General features: G+C 47.0%; 1 protein-coding gene across 6 annotated transcripts in view; it reads right to left on the bottom strand.

Annotated features, from left to right (window-relative positions):
• Dac (dachshund family transcription factor) overlaps positions 1-24,203 on the bottom strand; it is a 181,560-nt gene that overhangs the window by 85,347 nt on the left and 72,010 nt on the right. For 4 of the 6 annotated variants that reach the window (XM_083051733.1, XM_083051736.1, XM_083051731.1 and 1 more), the window contains 3 exons: positions 20,787-20,935; positions 8,314-8,542; positions 5,719-5,781 (listed from right to left, as the gene is read on the bottom strand). In XM_083051733.1, the coding sequence (XP_082907859.1) occupies positions 5,719-5,781; positions 8,314-8,542; positions 20,787-20,935 (441 nt within the window). The remainder of the gene's footprint in view (positions 1-5,718; positions 5,782-8,313; positions 8,543-20,786; positions 20,936-24,203) is intronic. The other 2 variants (XM_083051732.1, XM_083051735.1) reach the window with 1 other exon arrangement.

Raw genomic sequence — 24,203 nt, 5'->3', positions numbered from 1 at the left:
AGCTCTCGCTGAGAAAATATCCGACGAAAGACGGCGGCTTAACGAGACGAGAGAGAGAGGGAGCGGAAAAAATATTAAGAAGGATGACAATTTCACGGTACATTAGCGTCCGGTAGGAGTATCCAGAGACATGTTTGCGGACGACGCGACTAATTATGTTTTTAATTAATCATCATTTTGTCGGGCCGAGACGACGAACGACGAGGACGCGTTGAAGTCGCCAAAGTTTGCTCGGTTTGGCTCGTTACCGCTACCGATGACGTTCTAATAATGCACGTTGGCACGACATGACACCTGCCCCTCTTCCCCGGATGATTCCCTTCGACCCTACATAATATTCCGCACTTCCTCTATCACCCCTTGCGTAACGCACTACGCTGTTGCACCAAAGCTGCGATCATTCTCGTCGCTCGTATCCCGCGTCAACGTAAATGACTGTCAAACGGAGAGCATTTTCCACGAAAGATTACATCGTTATATTCTACGAAAAATAATCTGCTTGTTATTTCTTATTGCTTCCATTAAAATTCCTGCGTCTTCTGACGAAATGCTACGTAATGTTATAGCAAAGTGTAAAGTAATTTGCATGCAAAAGCGACTTGTTATCATTAGTGTTCCGAGAAGGTATTCAGAGCTTGATTATCTTTTTTGACAAACACGTCACGACGCTTCCTACGATAAAAATAATTCACGTCCGATCGATAAATAATTTAGCCGAGTTAATAAAATAAACGTCGGGAGCGGCCTGTCGTCTTAGGAAGACGCGACTTTAGCTTGTATTCGCTCGACGAAGAAGTTTGCGAATGGAAAGATTTACCGTAACAAGTGCTCTTTTGCTCTATCCCTTTTCGCTTTTCTTGGGGCCCGCTCTTATATCACTTTTCATTATTCGCTCTGTATCCATTAATCGGTTCCACGTCGCTCTATTCTCTCTCGCTTCGCGCTCTCGATTGACTATCCGCACGGCTTTGACGATTCCTTTCGTGTTGCGTCGCAATCAATCGCGCACGCGGTATTGTGTAGGGATGATCCATTATCATCGCACGCAGAGGATGCGAGGATCCACCTCGCACGATCGTCCGGTCACGACAGTAACAGGATGGTGATGTAACGCGATCGTCCCAACATCGTCCTTAGAGATGCTCGCCGTCGTCGATAAACAACCGATAATCGATTCGGAGAAGAAGGGCTCGCTGATCGATCAAGTTCGCCGAATGCGAGTTTTACAACCGTGCTGTCGCGAATCGAGAATACTTTCGGCTTTCGACCGTTCGATTTCCGTGCGAGATCCTCCTTGGAATCACGCGAGCTGACTAGGACGGGAAGAAGAGATGCGCCGCGCGCAAAAAATCACCGGGCTAATTGTCGTCTAGATTGCTGTTAGGATTAGATCTACGGGAAACGTTAGCATAATCGGTGGAACGATCGAAGGTGACCAGCCGTGGAATCCATAAGCGATCGACGATGAATTTTGTACCTGCCTGATGCTGCGCGCTAACAGGTCCGCTTTCGTGAAATTAGGGTGACCCTAACGTTCGATCGAGCATCGTCCTCTGTCTCTCTTCCTCGAGTGCGAAATGCACAGATCACGTTACTTTAAATATCTAAGTAATTGGCCGGACAAACGCGCGCGCACACTGGCAATTACACGTGAGAACGAGCCTCATCATGAATTATGTCGGAAAATTACGGGGTGTAATCTATAAAGGAGGAATAGAAGAACGATACAATGTCGGAGAAGAGAGACGAGAGAATGATAGCGTGACAAATTCGCGCTTTGTCAACGTCGGGGTAATCGCCTCAACGATTTTCGCGCATAATTTATTTTACTCGGCGCAATTTGCCATCTTGCGATCTTACTCGGAGCAAGTCTTCCACCTATATGCATACAAATTGAGACGCGAGAATGAGCCTCATCATTTGATAAACGGCATTCAAATTGCATAAACGCGTTCGAACTATATATTTTAAAAAAATAGTATAATATGATGGAACAAAATACACAAAATAATTAATCAATAACGTCATAATAATTAATCGATGATCAATCGCAACAATAAGAGGGAAAAAAACTGTCACGTATATAAGTGCCAGAAACAATCGAGATCATCTCTGATAGATAAATCCATGTTGATACGCGCGATTAAGCGGACAAGGCGGAAAACGTCGCGTCGCGTCGCGGCACATCGCGTAATTATGGGATTCTCGTTGCGGGATGCTGACAGCTCCAAGCCTGGACCGGTTGCCGCGTAAACAGTATTAATCACAATGCGCGTATTTGCACGCACGTCGCGCCGCTACGGCCCTACGTGATGCTCATAGTTGTGCAGTAGAGTTACCTCCGTAGGTGTTTGCATCATTGCTACGTGCACGTGTACTTGTCCGCGCGCTGACAGTTCGTTTGAACGCAATTAGCGTGCCGTTTGTGATGACGTAAGGGACGATCGTCGAGGCGAATTAAACGTTTTGCCGCGAAGTAGACGAGAAGCTAATCGTTTGACAGGTCCTGCGTTCGAGTATTTTTTTTCAGCTTACACTTATCCGCGATTACGATAAGTATGAATTTTATCTTCACATAATTTGCGCTAATTAGCATATACTTTGTACTATTAAATATCTTGCTCTTGCTCGTGACAAGTTAGAATGATAAAATATAGTTCAGAATTAATACGTGCGTGGTGATATATGTCATTGCATTTAATTAATAAGCAATAAAATTCCTTTAGACACTTGTATCGAATGTCGGATTATATTAATACGCACCTCGCATTCTACAAAAACTCGAACGTTTATCTTTGTATCCTCTTGTTAATCTAATCGATAAAACATTAACGCGCATCGAACTGAGACGAATCGTACATTAAACTAAGTGTTATATTAAATGATTATGATAATATCGATCGCGCGTGCTATTCTCGTGATACAACTCGACGTCGATGTCGGCAGTAATCGCGTGTGGTTATCAAAGCGGCAAGAAATGAAATATCTTACGACGCGTTCCACGTGTCCGTTTTGTGTCCGTCGTCGTCGACACGTTTCTTTGAGAGGACGTGGTCTCGGTAGCCACGAAATCACGACTGTAAATGTAAATGGGCGACGACGTCATCCCGTTAGCAAGAGCGGCAACGAAGACGATGAAGAAATGAGAAGCAACATCAAATGAGCTAAAGAGCGAAAGAGGGAGAGAAAGTGGAAGCAGAAAGAGTCGATCGTAACAACGAAGGCTCAACTTTATGAATATTATTTTCCAGCAGATGTCCTGGACGATAGGACGTCGTCGCCGCCGTCGTCGTCGTCGTCGTAATTAATGACATCGCGACAGTGCGACGAAGAGGGTGGCTTCCAAGTCCGGGACTGGTCGAAGTGAGATGACTGACGAAAGACGGGAGAGGGAGGACCGGTGGTATGGAGATGCGGAGGCAGCGCGTAAGGGGATGCCGACGATAAGGAACCCGTAAGCGTAGGAAGGCAGCGAGAAGCTGACGGTGGCTGGTAGTCGGACGGCGACAGACAATACGCGCCTGAATTATGCCAGAATGACTGGGTAGTTTTAAAGCCAGGAAGCCGACATTAGCGCATTGATACCGAACATTCTGACTGCGCGGAAAACCATTAATATTACTTACTTCATAACGCGCGCGGAGCCGCCGCAATACGCCGAGGGTCGACCGGCAACTCCGCCTTCATCCGCCCGTAACGACTGCTTATCCGCCAGTCATATATATCCGAAATTCAGTTCTATAGGTATCACTCGTGACGAGAGAAGAATGATCGATATATGCATGCAATTATGACAGATAAAAATTGTAAGTGTAGCTATAAGCTTTTAGCAAACCAACTTTTAGCTTTTAATAAAAAAAAAAGTACTCCGATAAATCTTATCTCTTGTACAGAAGAACCGTATAAACTACGGACTTTCCGTGACGTGAGATTAATGAGATTTAATTGACCGAACTCTGGCGGATAGACTTGAGGGGAAATCGGAGTTTTCCTCCGAGTAGATCAAATGGATTAACGAGAACAAATCATCGAGATTAAAAGGCGACGGGCGAGGGAGAGCGAACCAGAGGCGACAGAAGGAGTCAGAGCGCGGATCTTCGGTCGTTTCCGACTGCGTGTGCTTGTAAAATCAAAAGAGGACAAACAATTAATAAAGCCGGCGCCGTCGATTAATCAGAATTTAACTCGCAGTTAAATACTCGAGGATCGCCCTCGGCTGCGCGGCTGCTCTCGCGCGTATCTCGAGGGAACGAACGAGCGCACGGGCCACGCAGGATAAACAAAGGTTTACATCAGTGTCAGTCGCAACAAGTCCGAATTCGTCTAGGGTTCTCGCCATGAATATTCACGGTGTGCTCGCCGGTCCGCCGCCCTTCCACAGCAAACCACCCCCGTCCGTTTTCCGGCCCCTCCCCATCCCTTTCGACGCCGCCGCCGCCACCCACCCTCCCTCCCGCTCCCCGTGGCCTCGTGCCCATTTACCACCCCCTGCGATATCCATCGAATGGCCACCAGTCAAAGGCTGAAATCACAATACGCGTTTGTCCGGTTGACGAAGTCGACGGTGGGGTCGACGGTAAAGCAAATAGAACGAGAGAGAGAAAGAGAAAGGGTGGCGTACGGTCGAAGTGGGGAAGCGCGCGCGGGGACCGCGGAGCGAGTGGTCGGCGGCCGGGGTTCGACCAGTGGTCATTGCCTTTGAATTGGAAATTACGTTTCGGACGGCCAAGTGTCGATTTTCACCCCCTCATATTAACGGCTCTCTGCCGCTCGTCGCGCGAGGACCGACTTCTCTCCCTCTCTCACACCCATGTGTCCTCCCATGACGAGGAGAAAAGTGGAAGATTTTCTGCACGCTCGGTCCATTCGTTTGGCACTGCCCTCGTCTTTTTCGTATCGTATTCTACTTTTCGTTTCGCGTCAAGACACTCGTTTCAACGCAAAGCAGTACGATAATATAGTAGAGCACGCCGTTTCGCACCCTCTTCGCCGAGGCTGACGAGCAGGGGGGGGGGGGGAGAATGCGGGGGTGGAACGCACAGCCCCTTCCCGAAATCAACCCTTTCGGAGAGCGACGCGGCTCTCGGCGGGCGCGAGTATTTCGCAGGCGCTCGAATGATTTAATCCCCGAATGATGGACGGGCACGTCGCGACGATGATCTGCGTGCCGTGAAGTGACAAGTGGTTAGGATCACGCGGAAACCTCGGTGTGACTCGGCTCTCTCGGCCACGACACAGTGGCTGTGTGTTGGTATCGGATGAAACGCGGGTCGCGGTGGATGGATTTTGCGGCGGATAGAAGAGGGGTGAAATGGCGTGGGCAGAGGCGCAAAGAGGAGAGGGGACGTTACGAGCTCTCGCACCATACAAATCATGTTGGCATTACTACGTCAGGCCTGGACTCAACTTGTCGCGCGACCGGAAACTCGATACCGCTCCCCGGTAATACTGATTTATCGGGGAGTGCAGCGGCTGCCTATAGGCCGCCGGCGTCATCAAGCCCGCTCCGCTGCGTTTTTGTATTTTTGCCCGTCGGTGACGTAGCGCGATTTTTCCGGCTAATCGAGAATTACGGGTTCACGGGTGAACGGCGTTGCGCGAATCGCTGCTCTCGCGCGTCGAAACGCACGCGTGTCGGAATTTTTGCGTAAAAACGCGGTCCGACACGATTTTTTTTCTTTTCTTTTTTTTTTTTTTAATACGGTTTGAATGTCCTACCTTTCGAGATGTTTGACGATATCTTCGTAGGCAGCTCGGCAGTTTTCCCAAACCGTCCCAGACCTGTGGAGCACAAAACAAAAGGCGGTTACGACAAAAAATGAAAGCCTGAGCCTCGGTACATCGCAAATCAAAAGGGAAACGAAAGGAGAAACGCGTCGAGAGATTCGCGTCGTGGAAAGAAATTGCATAATCGCGAGGCGTCCTTCTGCGAGAGAGGACACGCTTGATTAAGAGTCCTCGTTTCGTCTCGTCTCTCGGCGGGGTCGCGATTCGACCGTTGCCGAACGCACCGAGAATGAAGAGCCTTTGATGTCGCTGATTAAAAAAGAGATGTCAGCGCGGAAGGAGCGGAGTTAATTTGTACCTAGGATCGTGCGGAGGAAAAAAAGGTATAACGAGAGAAGAGAAGGAAGAGTAGATAAGTTAATCAAAACGAAGGTGGAGAGGGATCGAATCTTCGTTTGCGGAATGTAAGAACGAAACGGAAATTAGGTGGCATCGAGATTGCATGTCCTGAAAATATTCTTCAAGTATATCTCTCCCACCGCGCGACGAAGAGATGTTCCGGAATCTAATGTCAATATGCCTGACACGATTTCCACGGATCTCGTTCGCGTATTTGCACAGCGGAAAATGAACCTCGATGTCGATGGGGATGAAGGAGTACAGATAGACCTGAAAGCCGTACGTGTCGTTCGTGAAAACTGGTCGAAGAGGTCACGCGGGATGATGAAAGGTGGACGGAGGGAAGAAGGAGATATATGTCGAGTTAAGGGGGTGGCGATAGAGAGAGAGAGAGAGAGGGTGGGAGGGAGGGAGGGCCGGGGTGGACGAAAGGGACGCGGTGACGGTGGTGGCGTCGGTGTCCCAGGATGGGGTTGCGTTGAATTAATCATATTCCGGTGTTTGTCGTGGCGCCCCCAGACGTAATCCGTCTTACCTCCCGATCTCTCTCGCTCGCTCGCTCGCTCCTCCGCCGCGATAGATTTGCATTTTAATTAAAAGCAAAGCGCTGAAATCATAATGCGAAACGTGCGGCGCCGCCTTCGCCGTGTCATTATACACGCGCGCGCGCGTGTGTGCGTGTCCGCGTATACACTCGCTTCTCACGGACGCACGCTGCGTCGTCAAGAAAGATTGAGACGCGTTAAAAATCCGGAGCGTTGGTTCTGCATTAAATAATCTTGCCCAGCGCGCGTCGTCGAGTTTGCATTCAAAATGCGCACCAGATATCTAGCCAAGATACGACGGGAAAAAAATATTCTCGCGTTCTCTCGCTCGTCATCCTCTTTGTCATCTTTTTATTTTCAGTCATTGTCTATTTCTCGATTTTTCGACGTTCAACGTGGATTCGAAAGGAACAAACGATTAAATTTCTCTCTCTCTCTCTCTCTCTCTCGCTCTTTGTCCGCTGCTAAGTCCCGATTTTCCGAGCGCGCGCCGCCTAAAGCAAACTCTCAGGCAAAGAGGGTAATGGTTAGCGGAACGGGGCTAATTACACGGAGCGGATGTAATCGAAAATTAAGGCGAGTCTCCGTATCCTCCAAAGCTCTGGCTGGCTACGGGAGCGTTTCGCGGCGAGCAGGAACGTACCGAGAGCATCTATTAGAAACGCGTTAACAAATGCCGGGATTAGTCTCGTGTCTACCCCCTCGAGCAAGGACGAGGATGCTGCTCCTTTGGATTTCCTTCTCTCTCTATCTCTCTCTCTCTCTCTGGTTCTTTGCGGTTCTCCGTACATTCTACGAAACGGAATAAGCCGCGATATTCGTCTTGGGACCCGCGTGTAAGGCGGCGAGGAGATTTGCCGCCCCAAGAAGGCTTGTGCATCTTCAAAGGTGGTCTAACGCCGCGCGAGGATAAACTTAAATGGTCGTAAGACTTCAAGGTCGATACGAGTCATGAATAATATCATGCGAAACGCGTAATATTACAAATAAAATTATTTTACGAAAAATTAAAATTCAGTAAAATTACGTAAAAAATTTCGTTTGATTTTAAACATTCAGTACTGAAAAGGAGATTAATTGTCGATAGTGCGCACAATGCGATGAAACGTAATCCAAGCCGAGTAAATGACGCGCGTCTAAGAAAGCGAAGTCGAAGAAAGACGCGAAGACAAAAAAGGAGGGATAACGAGGAAAGGTGCAAGAAGGGAGAAGAGATCAAGCGGTGTCGAAACCCCTGGATTTCCACGGCTTCGTCGCCTCTTCAAATCCTCTTAAAGTCGTATTCCTTTGGCCTCGCCGGCCAAAGAGCACCGAAACGGATAAATCCAATTTTCGAATGAGCCACCGATCTTGTGTGAAAAAAGCGAAAGCGAAAGCACACACAAGCTCCAAATTTTAATTTTATTTCCGACAAGTATCCCGACTTCCTCTCCCATCTTTCGTCGACTTGTATCTTGTATCTATTCGCGCCTGCATTATCATTCTATCCGGTGTGTGACGTGTCCCCGGTCGGCTCGTAAAGCACGAGGAGGAAATTAATGAAAATGTTTCCCGCTGCGAGGACGCGCAACTTCCGGAATATTGTCGCTCGCGGCTCGACACAGCGAGATAAACAACGAGAAGGGAAATGAGAGAAACTCACCTCGCGAGGGCTTCCATATTGGTCATGTTCGGGTTGACCTTGAGACCTTGTTCGGCGCGAGCCTGCGCCTGCGCCTGCAGGTGATGCGGCAGACTGGCCGGTGACAGGATGGCGGTGTGTCCCGCACCTGGGTGCCCGCCGAGTTGCATGAACTGCATGTGGCTCAGGTGCGTGGGTGGGTGATTGTATCCGTTCGCCAGAAGCGGTGACTTCTCCATCCTCGGTACGTCTGCAAACAGAATATATACGCGTGTTCTTTAAGATCTCGTAGTTACCGTACGATACTTAAACAAAGCGGAAGAATATGATTATTCACTCTGAGTTACTGCGAAGAAATTGCATAAATTCAATTATCGATCTTTCTCCGCCTCTCGTGGTAATAGCCTGGGGAAGAGGAGCGGGGCGAGAGGAAAATCCGTCAGATGAGAGAAGGACTAACCGGGAAGGAGAATCGGGAAGGTATACGGAGTGTGTATTCAGATTTCACCGGAATCGGGTGAGACGTGTAGCTCCCGGCGAGTCAAGGATAAAGAGCGCTTTTGCGGGCTTGATGGATCGCCGGCCGCTTAACCAAATATCAATCACAACAGGCGGCAGCGCGTAGCCTCTGCATATAATCCGCGCGTTGATTCGCGCGCGTCCACGAGTTAGGCCCGTGTGTTTGCGCGACGCCTTAGCAAGCCACCGTGATGGATTCGCGAACGAATCCGTAGGACCCCGGATAGATCGTCAACCTGGGGTTTCATCGCCTAGCTGTATCGATGATTTTCTCTCTTTCTCTCTCTCTCTCTTTCTCTCCCATCATATCGAGCTTATTGCCATATTCGATATCGGATATGCGGCAGCGCGCCTGTATTATTCTTCGTGGTTCGCCGCCATCCCGAATACTCGATTTTTCAAGACAAGCGCGACCGACTCTCTCCCTTTTGCTCTTTCGTTAGTCGACAACGCAACGCGATAATGTATGCGCAGTCACGTTTTTTGATCGATGCCACGTAGCTTCGACGCGTGTCTCTCGTTGCGGGGAAGACGCGCGAGAACGTCGCTATTTGTTATGCCCCTGTCATCATATCGATATATTTTTCTTCCTTGAATATATTTCGATATCGATATACGATCTTATACATTGGGATGAAATTCACTTCCGCGTTTCAGATCGCACATCGTGCTCAGATTATGTGCGCCCGCAGCAGCCTTCCCTCTGCACACATGCGTTCGAAACTTGTCGAGGCCATTCCTTCTCGCTCTCGGGCGAGGATGAAATCTCGAATTCTTTCCTAAGTGGTCTCGCTTAAGTTCGACGGTCCCGAGGTGCTCGCGGCATTCCAGGACCGTCGCGATTTATTGCGTCTTTCTCGGAACCGTCATCCACGTCGTCCTATGAAATATTAGATAAACGATACTGTTGTCATTCGGCCAACAGCCGACCTGGTCGACGTGCCCTTTCGGGGCCCGTCGCGAGAGAGAGAAATAGAACGAGAAGACGGAGAGAAATGGGAAGGGGTATGGAATGAGTAGTGCCTATTCATTACAAATTATCTAAATGGCAGTGATTTCGGCGGACCGGCTGGCCGTTTGACGAGTAAGTGGCGGGTTTGCCGGTCCCAGTGACTGTCATTCCGCACCGGCCCCGGGCCAATTGGCAGTCGACGGCCGGCGGGCGACCGAGGATGCTCGACAACCACTGCGAGACCCGGCCCATGACCGGCCCTAAAATTGGACTTATTACAACTTATAGAGCGCGATTTGAACGCTCCGCTCAATAACATACATTATCCTCAATCCATATGATTTAATGAAATCTCTCTAAACTCGCCACTTAGCCTCAGTACCTTCTCGCGCAGTGCCCCTTTTTGTATATGTGGCCTCACGCAGACTGCTACGTGTATGCGCAAAAGCGAACGGAGAAAGAGATTGTTGAAAAAAGCATCGAAGCATGTTTCGATCATTGTAAATACCCAAAATGCATATGTTTCGCAATTTTGTAGCTCTACAATGCGTGTAGCGTTCCGTCATCGATGAAGACGTTCCACGATCTTTGACATGGCCTGACACTATGCACAATCTCGCACCGTCCACGTCCCCTTCTTTTTAAACGCGCGTCAAGATCTCGATTTCTCGTCTACTTTAACCCGTTCCGTAATAATCTCTCGCGATTGAGTGGACAAGCGATATATCCAAAGATTGGCATTATGTCGCGTCGCTGGTGAGAACGGCCGGTATTCCGAGAAAATCGCGCAAAAAGGCCCGAAAGAGGAGGGCGCTTCGGGCGGCTCAATCACCTCCGGATCGCCGGGATCTTAAAAGCCAAATGCGAAAGACGATAAAACACAATTTGAGCTAAAGACTGCACTCCTATAACCTCCCGCCCCCTTGCCCCCGCGCAGACGAACGGGCCGCCACCTCTCCCCTCGTTCCCTCCCGGAGGAGCTCTGATGAGGTGACAACCCATAATTATACAGACCGCTTTCTGTCTGGGGCTGACTGCGGTGGCATGCAGAGGAGAGGCCTCCATCATCCTTCTCCGTTCTCTCCCTCGCTCCTCTCCCCCGCCCTCATTTCCTCTTCTCTGTTCTTCTCCCTTCTCATCCGCGTCTCCTTCTTCCTGCGTTCCTTTCCATTTTCTTCTTCTTCTTCTTCTTCGGTTTCTCATTCTCGAGTTGGTTCAGGAGGTTCCGGGCCTCAATCCTGACGCTTAATAGTGATACATACGTTTTCTTCACGTGAGGAAGAGTCGAAGGTGGAGCGAGTCGAAGCGAAATGACGGTGGGGGAGGAGGCAGACTGACCGGAGTAGTCGCTTCCACCCGTGCCACACCGTCCCGTGCCCGTAGGAGAAGAATAACTTCTGCTACTTCTTTCTTGGTGTTAATTACAAAACGCGAGAATAAATTGCCGGACTAAATGAGTGCCCGGTATCTCTCGTCGGTCTCGTCACGTCTTTTCCTTCGTCTCCTACGATTCCTCGCCGCCGCCACGACGCGTCGGATGTGAATGAAGGCTCATACTACACACGTACAACGCGAATGGAATTTATTAAGCATCATAAAATCGACTATTCTTGCCGCAACCATTATTACATGTACCCCATCCTGTAGCCCATCGTATATATTCCTGTGTCATTTAAAAAGATATATTCAATATGAGAAACCTCTAACGAGAAATCTCTATAGATTTTGACATTAAATCGATTTATCTATCCGATATAAATTTATCAAGGAATAAAAGACTAAAAATTTGCATAAATTTTATCTTGGCAATATGAACGTTGGAGAATATAAAATTCGCAGTCAGTTTCAATTTAAATATTACGTCAGAAATATTTCCCTCCAAGACTCGCGGGAGACTTGAACTCGCGGTTCTTTTCGTCTTCCGAACGAAGGATCGCGCTTCTTTCGGTCGGCAAAGTACTGGACGGGAAGAAGGGTCATGTGAAATTATTCGGAAAATATGCCCTTTGTGCCCGCCGTCCTCAACGTAACCGCCATTGTTCTTACCAAACGACGAAGAAATCTACCGAGGGCCACGCTCGCCCGAATCCGCCACGAGCGCGTGTTTGTGCTTAGGCACGTATATACATATGTTTACCCTCGACACCGAGACTCTCTCAAAACCCTTGGATTTAACCCTCGAACACCGACCCTCCGGCTACGGCCGATGACATCGCGACTCTACGAGCTGCTCTCTTCTCTGTTCGTTCGCTTCGAATTCCCGTTTGCTCACGTGAAGTCGCGAGCTCTGAGAGTCTCGGTTTCTCGCTCGCAATTAAAAGAGTACGTAAATAATTATCGCTGCCTGTTTAGTCTATTTAAGCGCGAGAATCTGCGCGAGAGCGCAAGAATCTGAGCCGATCGAAGATCAAAATCGAGCGCAACGAAAAGACGCGCGGCTGCCGCGTACATACACACATGCAACGAAATAACCAACATTGTTCCATCCGAGAGAGCGTGTGTTGGTACATAAATACAAGACGGGAAACACAGTTTCGCGCAGGAGGAATCCGGTTTTTCAAGTAATCGAGAGTCGAAGCAACCAGCCAGCCAGCCAGCCAGCCAGCCAGGCCAGCGAGCAGGCAAGCAGGCGGGCAGCCATCGAGGTAGCTCCCAACGTCCGTCGAGTCTCGAAAGAACGGAGGAAAGAGTGGATACCACGGGTATCTTCCACACCTCCTCGCTCCTCCTCCGCTTCGTTGTGTATTCCTCTTTCCTCGTTTTCCTTCTCTGCATTCTACCTATCTCTCTCTTAATCGATCGGTCGGATACGGGATGTATCGAAACGTATCTCGCGATTAATGATTAATTATTAATTTAGACGCGTCTAAACGATCATCGAAATTTGTATTTTCTCGAATATAGATGAATTAATGAATAAAAAATATTGTGCTTTTTTAATCATTTCTTGCTATTTGTAACAAATCTGTTTCGTCGTGAAAAGCGAGGCGAGAGTATTGAGACGTGGACGAGACATCTAACAGCTGACAAATGCTAGAGGATTAGTCGAGCCTCGACGAGAAGAAGAAGCAGAAGAGGCAACTAATCTTGTCCGCGATGCAACGTAACGTCAATAACGTACGAGAGAAACTGCAGGACTTTCTTTTTCGAGTCCACTGCGCGAATCTTCGCCTCGTAACTTTATCGAGTCCTTCCTTTTCCTTCGATCTCCCCTTCCTCCGGCCGTCAGCTTTCTTTCCACTCTTCTCGCACGCAGCGATCCAGTATTTGTTCTTCCAGCGTCTCTCCTTCGCTCACGAGAGAAAATCATCCAAGGGCAGTAAACCCTTTGATATATAGTCGAAGGTTTTTAGAGTTCTGTCAGCCACGCCCACAATCAGCCTTAGTATTATTTACACTCCTCATGCATCGTAGACGATCGTTTCTCTCGTCTTTCTCAATCTCTTTCTATCTCTCTCTCTCTCTTTCTCTCGCGTCTCTTCCACCTTACTGTCCAAGTCGAAACTAACGTCATCCTGCCCTCCCTCTCTTCTCCTCCTTTTCATCTTGATCACTGGCCTTTCGTCCACTTTTTAACGATTTCCCCGATGTATCCTGTCGCTTTGTCTTCGAACGCTCTGCATAATATAACAGTGCTAACCCGGAGGCCGTTGGGGGAATCTTGAATCTTCTTTTGTTCCTATCCTATTTACTCCCTCGATATCTCGCTATCTCTCTCTCTCTCTCTCTCTCTGTTTCTCCGCGATCTTTGTCCTTTTGCCTCGTTCGCTTTTTTTTCCTCCGGGAGGGCCGAGCCCTCCGATGAACGTACTCCGAATTTATAAAATTAGGTACGATCGCGCGGCTACGTCTTTCGCGAAATTATCTATCCCCGGCGAATATACTCTTCTTCCTCTCGATCGTACCCGCGGGGCCAGATTTCGGGTTTCGCTCCGCGTCTAAAAGCGCGCCCCGCGAAAAGAGGATCGGCCGGGCCGAATATAAATCTACGCATATTTTATACGACGCGAAATTTATTGGCCCGAGGAAACGGCCTAAAATTTCGATGATCCGATTATCGACACCGTTCGAATAATATATATCGATTGATTTTGTCCGGTTGCCGATACATAGGTATATGTATTCGTTCTCCGATTATTATGCACTCGAAACACGAGGCTCGGCTCGTTCGTACACGCGATGAGGTACAACTATTTCGATCGATTTCGTTTTTCTGTCTCGAGAGATAAGAGAGATAAACGAGAAACACAAGAGAGATGCGCGAGACGACGGCGACGTCCCCACAAACACGGGCAGAAACATTACGTTTTTCGAAATCGCTCGTCGGCCGTCACGAAAAATCGTATCCGGGCTTAATCTCGAAGGTAAATCTCTCCCGCGGGCTAATCAAAACCGAGGATCGAAACCGGGGCCCGTGTTCCCGAACCATCTGCCCCTGCTGCCCGCCGGCCAGCGTTGCAATAGTCCGGCCCGGGTATCCGCGTGGTCGGTCTCAGCGGGGTCGATACTTTTTCACGTGATCTCGCAACATCGCTTAATCCTCTGCATAAACATTGTATTGTATTTCGCGCACAGGGGATGCTTCTATTATATCATATTTTGTTATTAATATCTTCTGACTGGATGGATTCCCTCCACCCGCCTCCCTCATTCCCTTTCCCCCCTCGCAGAAGCTGGTACGGGCCACTTTTGTGCGTCGACGAGCGTAAGGCTGCCGGTAGAGACAGAGAGGCCACGAGATGGAAAGAGAGAACGATATCGAAGGAGAGACGGAGAGCGAACAATACCGGTTTGCTCGATTGTACGATACCCGCCAGGTATTTTCATTATTCGCGATCTAGTTCGGAAAACATCGTCGGGGATTTGCGTACGAACCAATCATTTATACCGATTACCATATGCGATTCTCTTAATTTTTTCATTTTCTTCATTCATATGAGTTTATTATTAATCTCGCGTGTGCAACGTTCCAGATTAATGATGAAACGAGAGCAAAGTGAATTATCTCACTAAAAGATCTGTTCCAAATATTATTGAGAAATTTGTCACCAACAAGCGATGTTACAGAGAATTGCGTGTGTCCGCGGTCGCAGTAAAATCACGAACGTTCATAAAGTTTTTACGATGACCGGGTTTATGTCCTTTGATGCGCCATGTGAGTCCAATTGTCGAGCGTTTTAAAGCCGAGTGTGCGTTCCGCTCGCGCGTGTAAACTCGTCCATACTCCTCTTGGCGATATGTATGTTCCGGGCGCCGTTTATGCGATTATTAAAATAAAGATTAAGCCCGCGCCTCGTTAAAAGCGAGACGCGATGTGTGCACGTGCGACAAACGTCTCTCCCAAGGAGAGACATCGTAATAAAATCGCTATTATCCCACGAGGGGGGTACGGGAAGTAGCCGCAGGCTAATTTGCAAGGGACGGCTGTTTTCACGCGCGTTTTCAGCACTAGTCGCGATACAAAACACGAGCCATCATTTTTTGATTGCTCTCGAAAGACATTCGCTGCACAGGCCAGGCCAGGCCACCATCGGACCTTTTACGGTCGGAAAACAACGGACCGGTGTCGGTTTTCATTTGCTCGCACCGTTATTTTTCTGTTAGCCCTCCCACACCCTCCGGTGGTGGTGGTTGCCTCTGGCTTCTCTCTCTTTTTATTTCCCGCATCACGCGCGTTTGTTGGTCACGAGGGCCCGCGCGCCCGTACGAATTACACAGAAATATTCGCGCGCGGACAAAGCGGCCGGCTCGTTGATTCGCAAGTTAATTGAGCGGCGCGGCACACTCGTCGGCCTGCTAACGAGTAAATTGTTGACCACCACCACCACCGCCACCACCACCATCATCATTCGGCCATCGCTATCGCCAACCACCGCCGTCCGGGCCGGCGCAACGCGAGACCGCGCGGAAATTGTACAGATTTTTGAGCCAATTAGTCGCGGTTTTAATCGCAGGAAATTGCCGTCACTTTGCCCAAAAAGCATTTCACTTTCGTCGATCTCTCCTCTATCGGCATCAAATTCCCCGCGGTTTCGAACACACAATCATGCGATCGATGTAACGTACCCCCGTAATCGTCCCGTACACGAATCGCATTAAAAGTGTGGACATTTCAGAAAATATTCTTTCCAATCTTTCCACAAAGTGCGAAAAGAGATTCTCTATAGACTACAGGATACTTCGAGACTTGATTAATCCGTGCACAGCAATGTGTGACTTAAAATAGACCCCATAATTCCACAAGATATACACAAGACGTACGATTATGATTTTCTTCGAACGATCGGCAGACATTGAACGGAACCTCTCAAGGATCCTAGACTCTATATATAATGGCCGAGCGAGAGCCTCGTAAATGTGCCCCCGGATCTTCGTGGAATAAAAAGGACGACCGAGCACAAGCGCGCGAGGACCGTCGTAATTAAGTCGTACTAAAATTCTGTCGTATATCTCGCGACAGTTTGGAGAGGCGGCACGGATTTTATGGCTGTCCTCGCAGCTGGTGTACGTGCACGTGTCGCTCGCTCGTGTCCGTCGATTGCTCCTTTGTTTTTTTTTTTTAAACGATATCGACGTTGTACGAAACATTGTTGAAAACGTGTCTACCGCGACGAAACCGATGCTTCTACGCATGATTCCGCATTTCTGCCAACTTTATCCATATTCTTTGCCCCAGGAGAGAAAAAAGGAGACCAGGATTTAATTAAAGACGTGACGCGATTCAATATCCTTTGCAGTCGCATTTTTTTGACGCACGAATTCGGGAAGCAGCTGCTATGCATAATGGATATTAACATTATGTTATATTAATAATGTTTTTTTTTTCTCATCACAAAAACCTTGTACTTTCTCTTTCCTCCCCCTCTCCCTCTTTCACTCTCTCTTTCTCTCTTTGTTTCTCTCTCCCTCGGCTCTTTTTGTCTTTCCTCGTTGATGTCTTCATTTGCGGTACGATTATGCGCTGTCTCTCTTTCCTCGCGACGTAAAAAGCGATGAAACGCGAAAATTCTCGACGCGATTGATTTACGGTCATGCGATGCACGATAAAGTCGTAACGGTGTTACAAAAATGAAGAGAAAATTTAAATACGCCCGTGTTTTTGTTACTTGGCATCGATTATCTGATGCTTTCTTTACGTTTCTCTGCGCAGACTCCGCTATATGCGACCGCTTTTTCATGCACGCTAGTTCGTCCACTTGTTTCCTCTCGTAAAAAACAATCAAGCGCGGCCGTGCCGGGCCAACATAGTAAACGTTGATTGTAACTAATGAGGGGTAGAAAATCGACCGAAACAGCCTCTGGAGATGCAGAGGCAAAAATAATAGATCCGCCATCGAGATTTACATCGCGCGATCCTGTCTTTCTTCAATTGTTTTGCTCGCTTGTGCATTAGTGCAAAGAAAAACTTTCAGCTCATACTTATATAGTGGCAATTAATAATTTAATAATGAAATTTCGTTAAATTGAACCGAGCAAGTAAATTTTTTCTTTAGCTTGAATGCTTCAAGATTTTTTTTCTGACGTATTTCTCTAAAACGGAAAATTGTTTTGCAACAAGAATCAACGCGATGCATCTCATGTTAGTAAGTCGCGATATATTTCCCCAATTCGTTAATTACTCCACGCAGCTACCTGGCCAATCGGTATCATTAACCGCAACTTTGTGGGCTTCGATAATCCGCGGTCAGGAGGACTGAATACAAACCTTGTGGAAACACGCGTTATACATACTTGATCCTTCCGTCATTAGCAATTGTAATGCACTACTCTTGCGATATATTTAACGCTCTTTTTTGTTCCCGAAATTATATATGGTGATTTTATGTTTTTCTCTTTTCTTGCATATAAAATCAATTTTCTTCATAAATATTACATAAGGAAATGTAGGATATGAAGACTTGTTAATTAGTACAAAATATAGCTACTATGTATAAAACGGCCAGTTTTAATAACGTAATCGCGATTATTTTAAACATTAACTCGTTATTACCAAGTAAATTAGTAACAACGCCAGTTATTAAGTTCTTCACCAACCAATGATAACACCTAATTATAAATATACAAGTAACACCGCCGTAGAGAAAGGGATACTCGTTCATAGTAATCTATTCTCCTTATCAAGCCATCAACAAAACATAACTGCTCATTAAGTACTCATGCGCGCCGACAGCAATTAAAATCTTGTATATGCGCGATTCCCGGAAATGCGTAAAGCAATTTGCAAGAGAGAGTTCTTAAAGCTAGAAACGGAAGACGCGCAGAAGCGCATTGTTATTCCGACCATTGTTGATTCTAAAAATCTACGTTCTTTTCTAGAATATTTTTTTATTTCGTTAAAAATCTCGTCGCATACAATTCGAAAGGTCGCGTCGTTTCGGAAAGGAGAGAAGGATTAGAAACGAGATAAATCTTGACTCGCGACTCTTTCACGCGATTATTGTTTCGAGCGTGAAAATTGTCGCGGACAATCGACGAGAGAGCTTTCGGGATGGTCGACGCATGATATTGAAGCGATGTCGGGTCACTATTAGCCGGGTTTTATTGTTACACGAGCCAGCCGTGTGCCGGCTGACCTACGACCGCTAACAGTTAATCAATGCTTTTATGAGCATTCGCTTGGCAGTACACCGTCGTTTCAAGCCGCGGGTCGGCCCGTCCAGCCGAACCCACCCCCGACCCCCAACCGACCGACCGACCAACCAACCACCCATCCAGCCACCCAACGAACGCGACACGCTTTCGTCTCTCTCTCTCTCTCTCTCTCTCTCTCTCTTTTTTGCATATCTGTATATATGGGTAGGTGTGTATGTCCCATACTCTTCGAGCAGCTATCCAAAATTTGCGCTGCCACCACACCGAGACGCCGCTATCCGTTAAACGACCGAACGATTACACCGGTCGACATCATGTATTATAGTTGTAATGCGCGAGCATCGCCGATGAAATCAAGTTTACGGCGGGATTATGCGTATGTACATTTGCAACGCGTTATATTCGACGGGTGAGAGCTCTTGAGGAGAAATCAAAATTATTTATTAAACGGCAAATTCGGTCATATATTTAAGCTAATGTTCGTCATGCTCGTCCAAACCGGCCGGATAATTGACTTAGCTCGCGCGCTAATAAACAATTCGATATATGCATTAGGTCATGTAATATAAATTGCGCCGGGTCAATTTGATTAATGATACCTCCGCGATTGATGCATTAAACGATTAGGGCGGAATTCCGTTAACTGTTCCTCTGAAAATTATGGATCTATGTCGTCTTGAAAAAGTGACTTAAATTAAAAGTAAAATGTGATCGATATGCTTGTAATCTCATCCCATCAGAGATGCGGCAAAACAACGTGCTTTCCGAAACCCTCATCTTCGTCGTCTTTTCTCTCTTACTCTCTTACGGTATCCACTTATGGTTATTAATTTTTTTTCTCATCGCTTTTAATTTCGTAGATATAGTCATGCGTGTCTATGAGTGGAAATGCGCGTTTTGCGATCAGATCTCGTTTCATTGATTTTATTAATTGCGTTATGAGAAAATTGCTCGAAATTGAAAAAAAATTATTCATCCGCGAAATTTCGTCTCTCTGCGCATCTCTTCCTCTTACGCCTGGTCTTACATGATTCCCTTAATCAGGACAGACGCGCAGTTTTATCCTTTTAATTTGTCTCTCTCACAGGAGTATTACACCGATCGTATATTTTAGGCGAACAGATCGGACGCAATCGTCGGGCAGGTTGCGCGACGAGAGGGGAAGAGCGGGGACTAGCGGCTCCAATCGTAAAACAATTATACAATTACCGCACGGCCGTAATTAATTGCCGGCCGTTTCAACATTTACCCCGACGAGAGCAGCGAGAGAGAGAGAGAGAGAGAGAGGGCTGTAAACGCGGGACCGCGCGAACGCGCGCGCCGCGGCATTAATTCATTAACGTTGCACCGTGAAACGTATTTGCCCGTAAAATTGGTCGGCCGGCGTGTTCGCGATTATTTGCTTAAACAATTTCCGAACGTCGATCGACGCCGCCGCCGTATGACGTGATTTAACGATTTCCTTCTCTCAACGTTGACGGCAATAACGTCCCCGCGCTCGTTTCTGTCTCTCTCTCTCTCTTTCTCTCTGTCGCTCTGTGTGTCCCCCGATGATAATATATCTGCGAAATAAGCGCATCCCAACGGACACCCTTCAAAGCGCTATCGAGGAGCACAAAGAGTCCGCGCAAATAAACCAATGAATATTGTATGCGCATTTATCGATCTTCCGGATGCTTCTGGCGAGTGATAAATATCGCGCAAGGTTGAACAAAGTTGCGCGAGATTATGATATTATTCCGTTGTGTGTGTGTTATTAATAATAGTAAATATTATTAATAATTAATAGAAATATACATATATCTATCAATAATTAATTAATTACGGCAATGCGATGCATAGACGGTAGGAGGAAAATCGAGAGGGAGAGATTAATGAAGGAACTTGCTCCATTCGCGGAATTCGGCATCGGGAATGCGAAGACACAGCGCGAGAAGGTTTATACACAATTCGCGCAAAGGGATATTGTAGGATATCTCGGTGCCGATATCCCGGGTATCGGCGACCGCGCCACCGCAGGCCGCAACACGACGGTGCAGTCGCAGTTAATTTGCTCACTCCAAGTGTGTTTGATTCCCCTAATTAATTGATCGGTAGGGTCACCGTGTATACCGGAACGCATGTACGGATGGCAGTAATCAAGCGCGCGCGGGCCTCGCTTACACACGTTTATTTGCACGTACGTGCTCTATTTGGCATAACGCCGCTCGACCGTTCGCGTTTGCGCGCCTAGATTTTTTTTTTTCGCAAAGGCAAAAAATTGTAACTCTCGACAAAAAAGCTACATTACGCTCGAATTAAAACAGTAGCGCGATCGCAATTTAACAAAAACATTTTTTAATTATAAATGTTTTTACTTAATATATAAAATAGAAATATTTTATATTATTTTGAGGCGCGTATGAAATCATCTTTTCAGGCAGGTACTTACCGAGATGTCCGTTCTCGTAATAATCGCCGTTATCCAGCCTGTGCTTCTTCAGGGAATGCTGAGGATGATGGCCAGCCGCCGCAGCTAGGTGGCTGGCTGCGAGGCTCAGTCCAACGGAAGCTCGCTTTGGGGGTCTTCCTGGCCTGGAGCTGTACAGTGAGAGAGAGTTACTGTGGTTAGAGACACCTGTCATCGAGGTAATGTCTTACCCCGATCGTTGTGGTCGCGATATTCATCGCGACCCATTATCTGTTGGAATTTCAGGAGAAAATATCAGCGCAAACAAGTCTCTCGATTCATTTATGTACGATAGCGATCTTCTCAGCTGATTGGGCATCGCGAAAAATGAGAGAATCGAAATTGCGAGTTATTATTAGTGATAATTGTAAGCTGCGTGCGAGTCGAAACTGCCGCGTGACACGACATACGTACATAAAAAAGCTTTAACGGCTGTTTGCTGATATTTCCTTTAAAAGAATACATTTTATTAATAAATATGTTAATGCCTCGAATATTGGGCATCATCTCGAGTTCAGATTTCGAGATTATTTGAGAGAAGAAATCTCACACAGAAAAGAAAAGCCGCGCGAGACCCCGCCACGCAAACCATTAAAGAAACACCCGGCTTACTAGCCAAGAAACCAATTTGAAAACGTTAATGGCTAATCTACGTAGATCGTGCGAACGTTTCGAGAGCAGACTCTTACGTGACTAAGGAAAAATGACTGAGGAAAATTATTTAGAAAAATAACATGTGGTTTTCCCCCGTGTACATCATATATAATTAATATTCCATATTAAATTAAGTAGACACCCTTTGCGCTAATAGAGAACTGTGTACTTCTATTTTAATATTTACTGGCAAAGTACTAGTATGTGTATTATAAAAAATTACATATGTATAATTTTTACTAAATATTCAAGCCTATTTAAAAATATTTTTACATTTTCTAAAAGATCCCGCGATCTGCAGTTACTCTTTATAGACTCGTGCTTTAAATTAAAATCAAGTTAGAGTGGCCGGCGTTTTCTTTTGATGAGCGTCACTGGCACCTTTCGCGCTTTGTCGGCGGCGAAGCAGACGAGGAAGATCTCCGTTGAAACAATCTGTACGATAGTGGCGATGATACGGGTGTGCTCGGGAGGGAGGTTCATTTTTCATAGGCAGTAGGCGCCAGAGAGGCGCTCACACATACACGCAATACATGCATATACACACATATACACGCATATACACGCACAATACACGTAGCTTTTACGCATATACACATTCAGGCTATCGTGCGACACGAGGCACGAAATACGTGCATATAGAGGTGCCTTTTGCTTTAGCGAGGAAATATCAGGGAGGGACTTGTTACCTTTCTTTACTCTCGATATAGCACTTTACTGTTCGTGGATGTTCTCAACCTTTCTCTATCACATCTTCACGTGATCGAAATACCAAATGTTCTACTCAATTAGGTCTAATTAAATAGCTAGAATAAATGAAACGCGTTTTTCGAGATTCGGGGTGATTTTCTTATACGACTGTGCGTGATTATATTTTCACTTAGAGAGAGAGAGAGAGAGATAGGATCGTTAGGGAATAACAAGGCAGAGGCTGAGCACCACTAACCGGTAAGCGAGCAATCTCATAGTAGTCAAGACAGATTTGTAAATCTAATTTTTCATCCCGTCTTTCTGCCCTCTTTGTTGCCCAGAATTTCTCCCTTTCTCTTTCTCTCTTCTCGTTCTTCCCTCCCTTCTCTCACGTCCTGTCGACGTTCTTTTTCTCCTTGCTACTTGTCTCTCGCTCCATCTCTTTTTCACTGCCGCCTCTCACGCACGCGGGATCCCCAGACGATTCTCAGACGGTCGGTTTATACGGCGTTGATCTCTTAAACCGCTTAGCTTCAGGTTACACCGAAAACACGAGCGCATTTTCTGAGCGCTTAGACTCCGCATAATGTGCATTTGTTTGCGTACCGCACGATCAGCGAAATAAGAAAAGGCGCCGACTGCAGATCAGGTTCATCCTCTTGGCGATCGGAAATCCAAGACGCGAGCGGATCGAAACGATATGCATATATCCTCCGAGGTGATTGCGGCACGTCCCGTAAAAACATTCACGTTTTTAAGTACTCAAGTTGATAAAAGACACGAACAATTCCCTTTTCTCTCGCAAACGAGTCAGATATTTACGTAATATCTCCCGCATTATCCTACGGATATCATGGCGAAACAATGGCGGGGCAACGACGAGACGGGCGTGGACCACCAGACCATTGACCAAGGGATCAAGAGATCGCGCGTTGCGGCAATAATGTTCAACTAGCGTCCGTTTGGCTTTAATCGAGAAAACTGATCCGTTTCTCCGAGCGAAACGGAAATCAGCTGTTAACCACCTACCTACGTCGACCATCTATCGATTGTATAATTACTTCAACAATTCAGCAAATTTCGTAATAATGTTTGACATGACACAGATTTTTTTTATGGTTCGAACAGCTTATTATATTCTCGCAGAATAACAAATAATTATCGACCATGTAAATGCTTTTATAATTTAATACTCTTCTATCGTAATGAAACTTTCAGATAATTACACGAGTCGCGAGTCGCGAGTCTTTGAACGTTGTCCTCCGCGAAGATCGAGGCGATTGAGGCAGAGTATTTACGAATGCGTATCGCGTGAATTGTATATCCGAGTAAGCCGCAATTAGAGCGTTTTAATCGTAACGATCGGAGATCGAATGTACTCGGCTTTTATATACGTGCGACTCTTGTCGCGTGATTTATACGGCCGGGAATAAGACAGACACATACATCCGCCGTGCGCACTTATTTTTTTCACAAAACGAGTCGCGTCGAGTATACAGTTCTTCGGGCGGCCCGAAACGGTTAGACGGCTGGAAATTATCGCCCGAACGATCGTTTTGTACGTTATTCGGAGTGCGGTGCGATCGATCGATTAGATTCAGCCGTGCACACTTCTGTATCGTACTTGGTCGGGTTCTCATTCGGAATTGCGTGTGGGCATTAAGAGTTGCCGATGATCGGGGCCAGGTGCTATGCTCCGATCCCGATCGTTCCCCGCCCTAATGATCGTTGCACCTACGGTGGAGAACCAAGATCGCTTCACGGAAAGAGACAGACAAATCGACGAGAGAGGAAGACGGAGGGAAAGGATCGGAGAAATGTGTGGAGAAAGAATGGGCAACACGAAACGCGCGAGAGAGGAGTACTAAATGAATGTGAAAGAGGGAAAGAGAGAGAGACAGAAAGAAGGACCCATCCGCGACTCGCGAAGAATTACATGGCTTTCGTAAGCGATGGGGCGTTTAACGATCTATCGACTTCGAGGAGAGTCTTTAGTTCTTTCAACCGTTTCCCCCCCCTTCTGTGCGGTATATCCGGTGCAGTCGCGCTGCGTGT

This window comes from Prenolepis imparis, unplaced genomic scaffold, assembly GCF_030444845.1.
Source record: "Prenolepis imparis isolate NDT839.2.m4 unplaced genomic scaffold, iyPreImpa1.0 SCAF_12, whole genome shotgun sequence".
NCBI lineage: Eukaryota > Metazoa > Arthropoda > Insecta > Hymenoptera > Formicidae > Prenolepis > Prenolepis imparis.
This window is presented reverse-complemented; position numbering and strand designations above follow the sequence as displayed.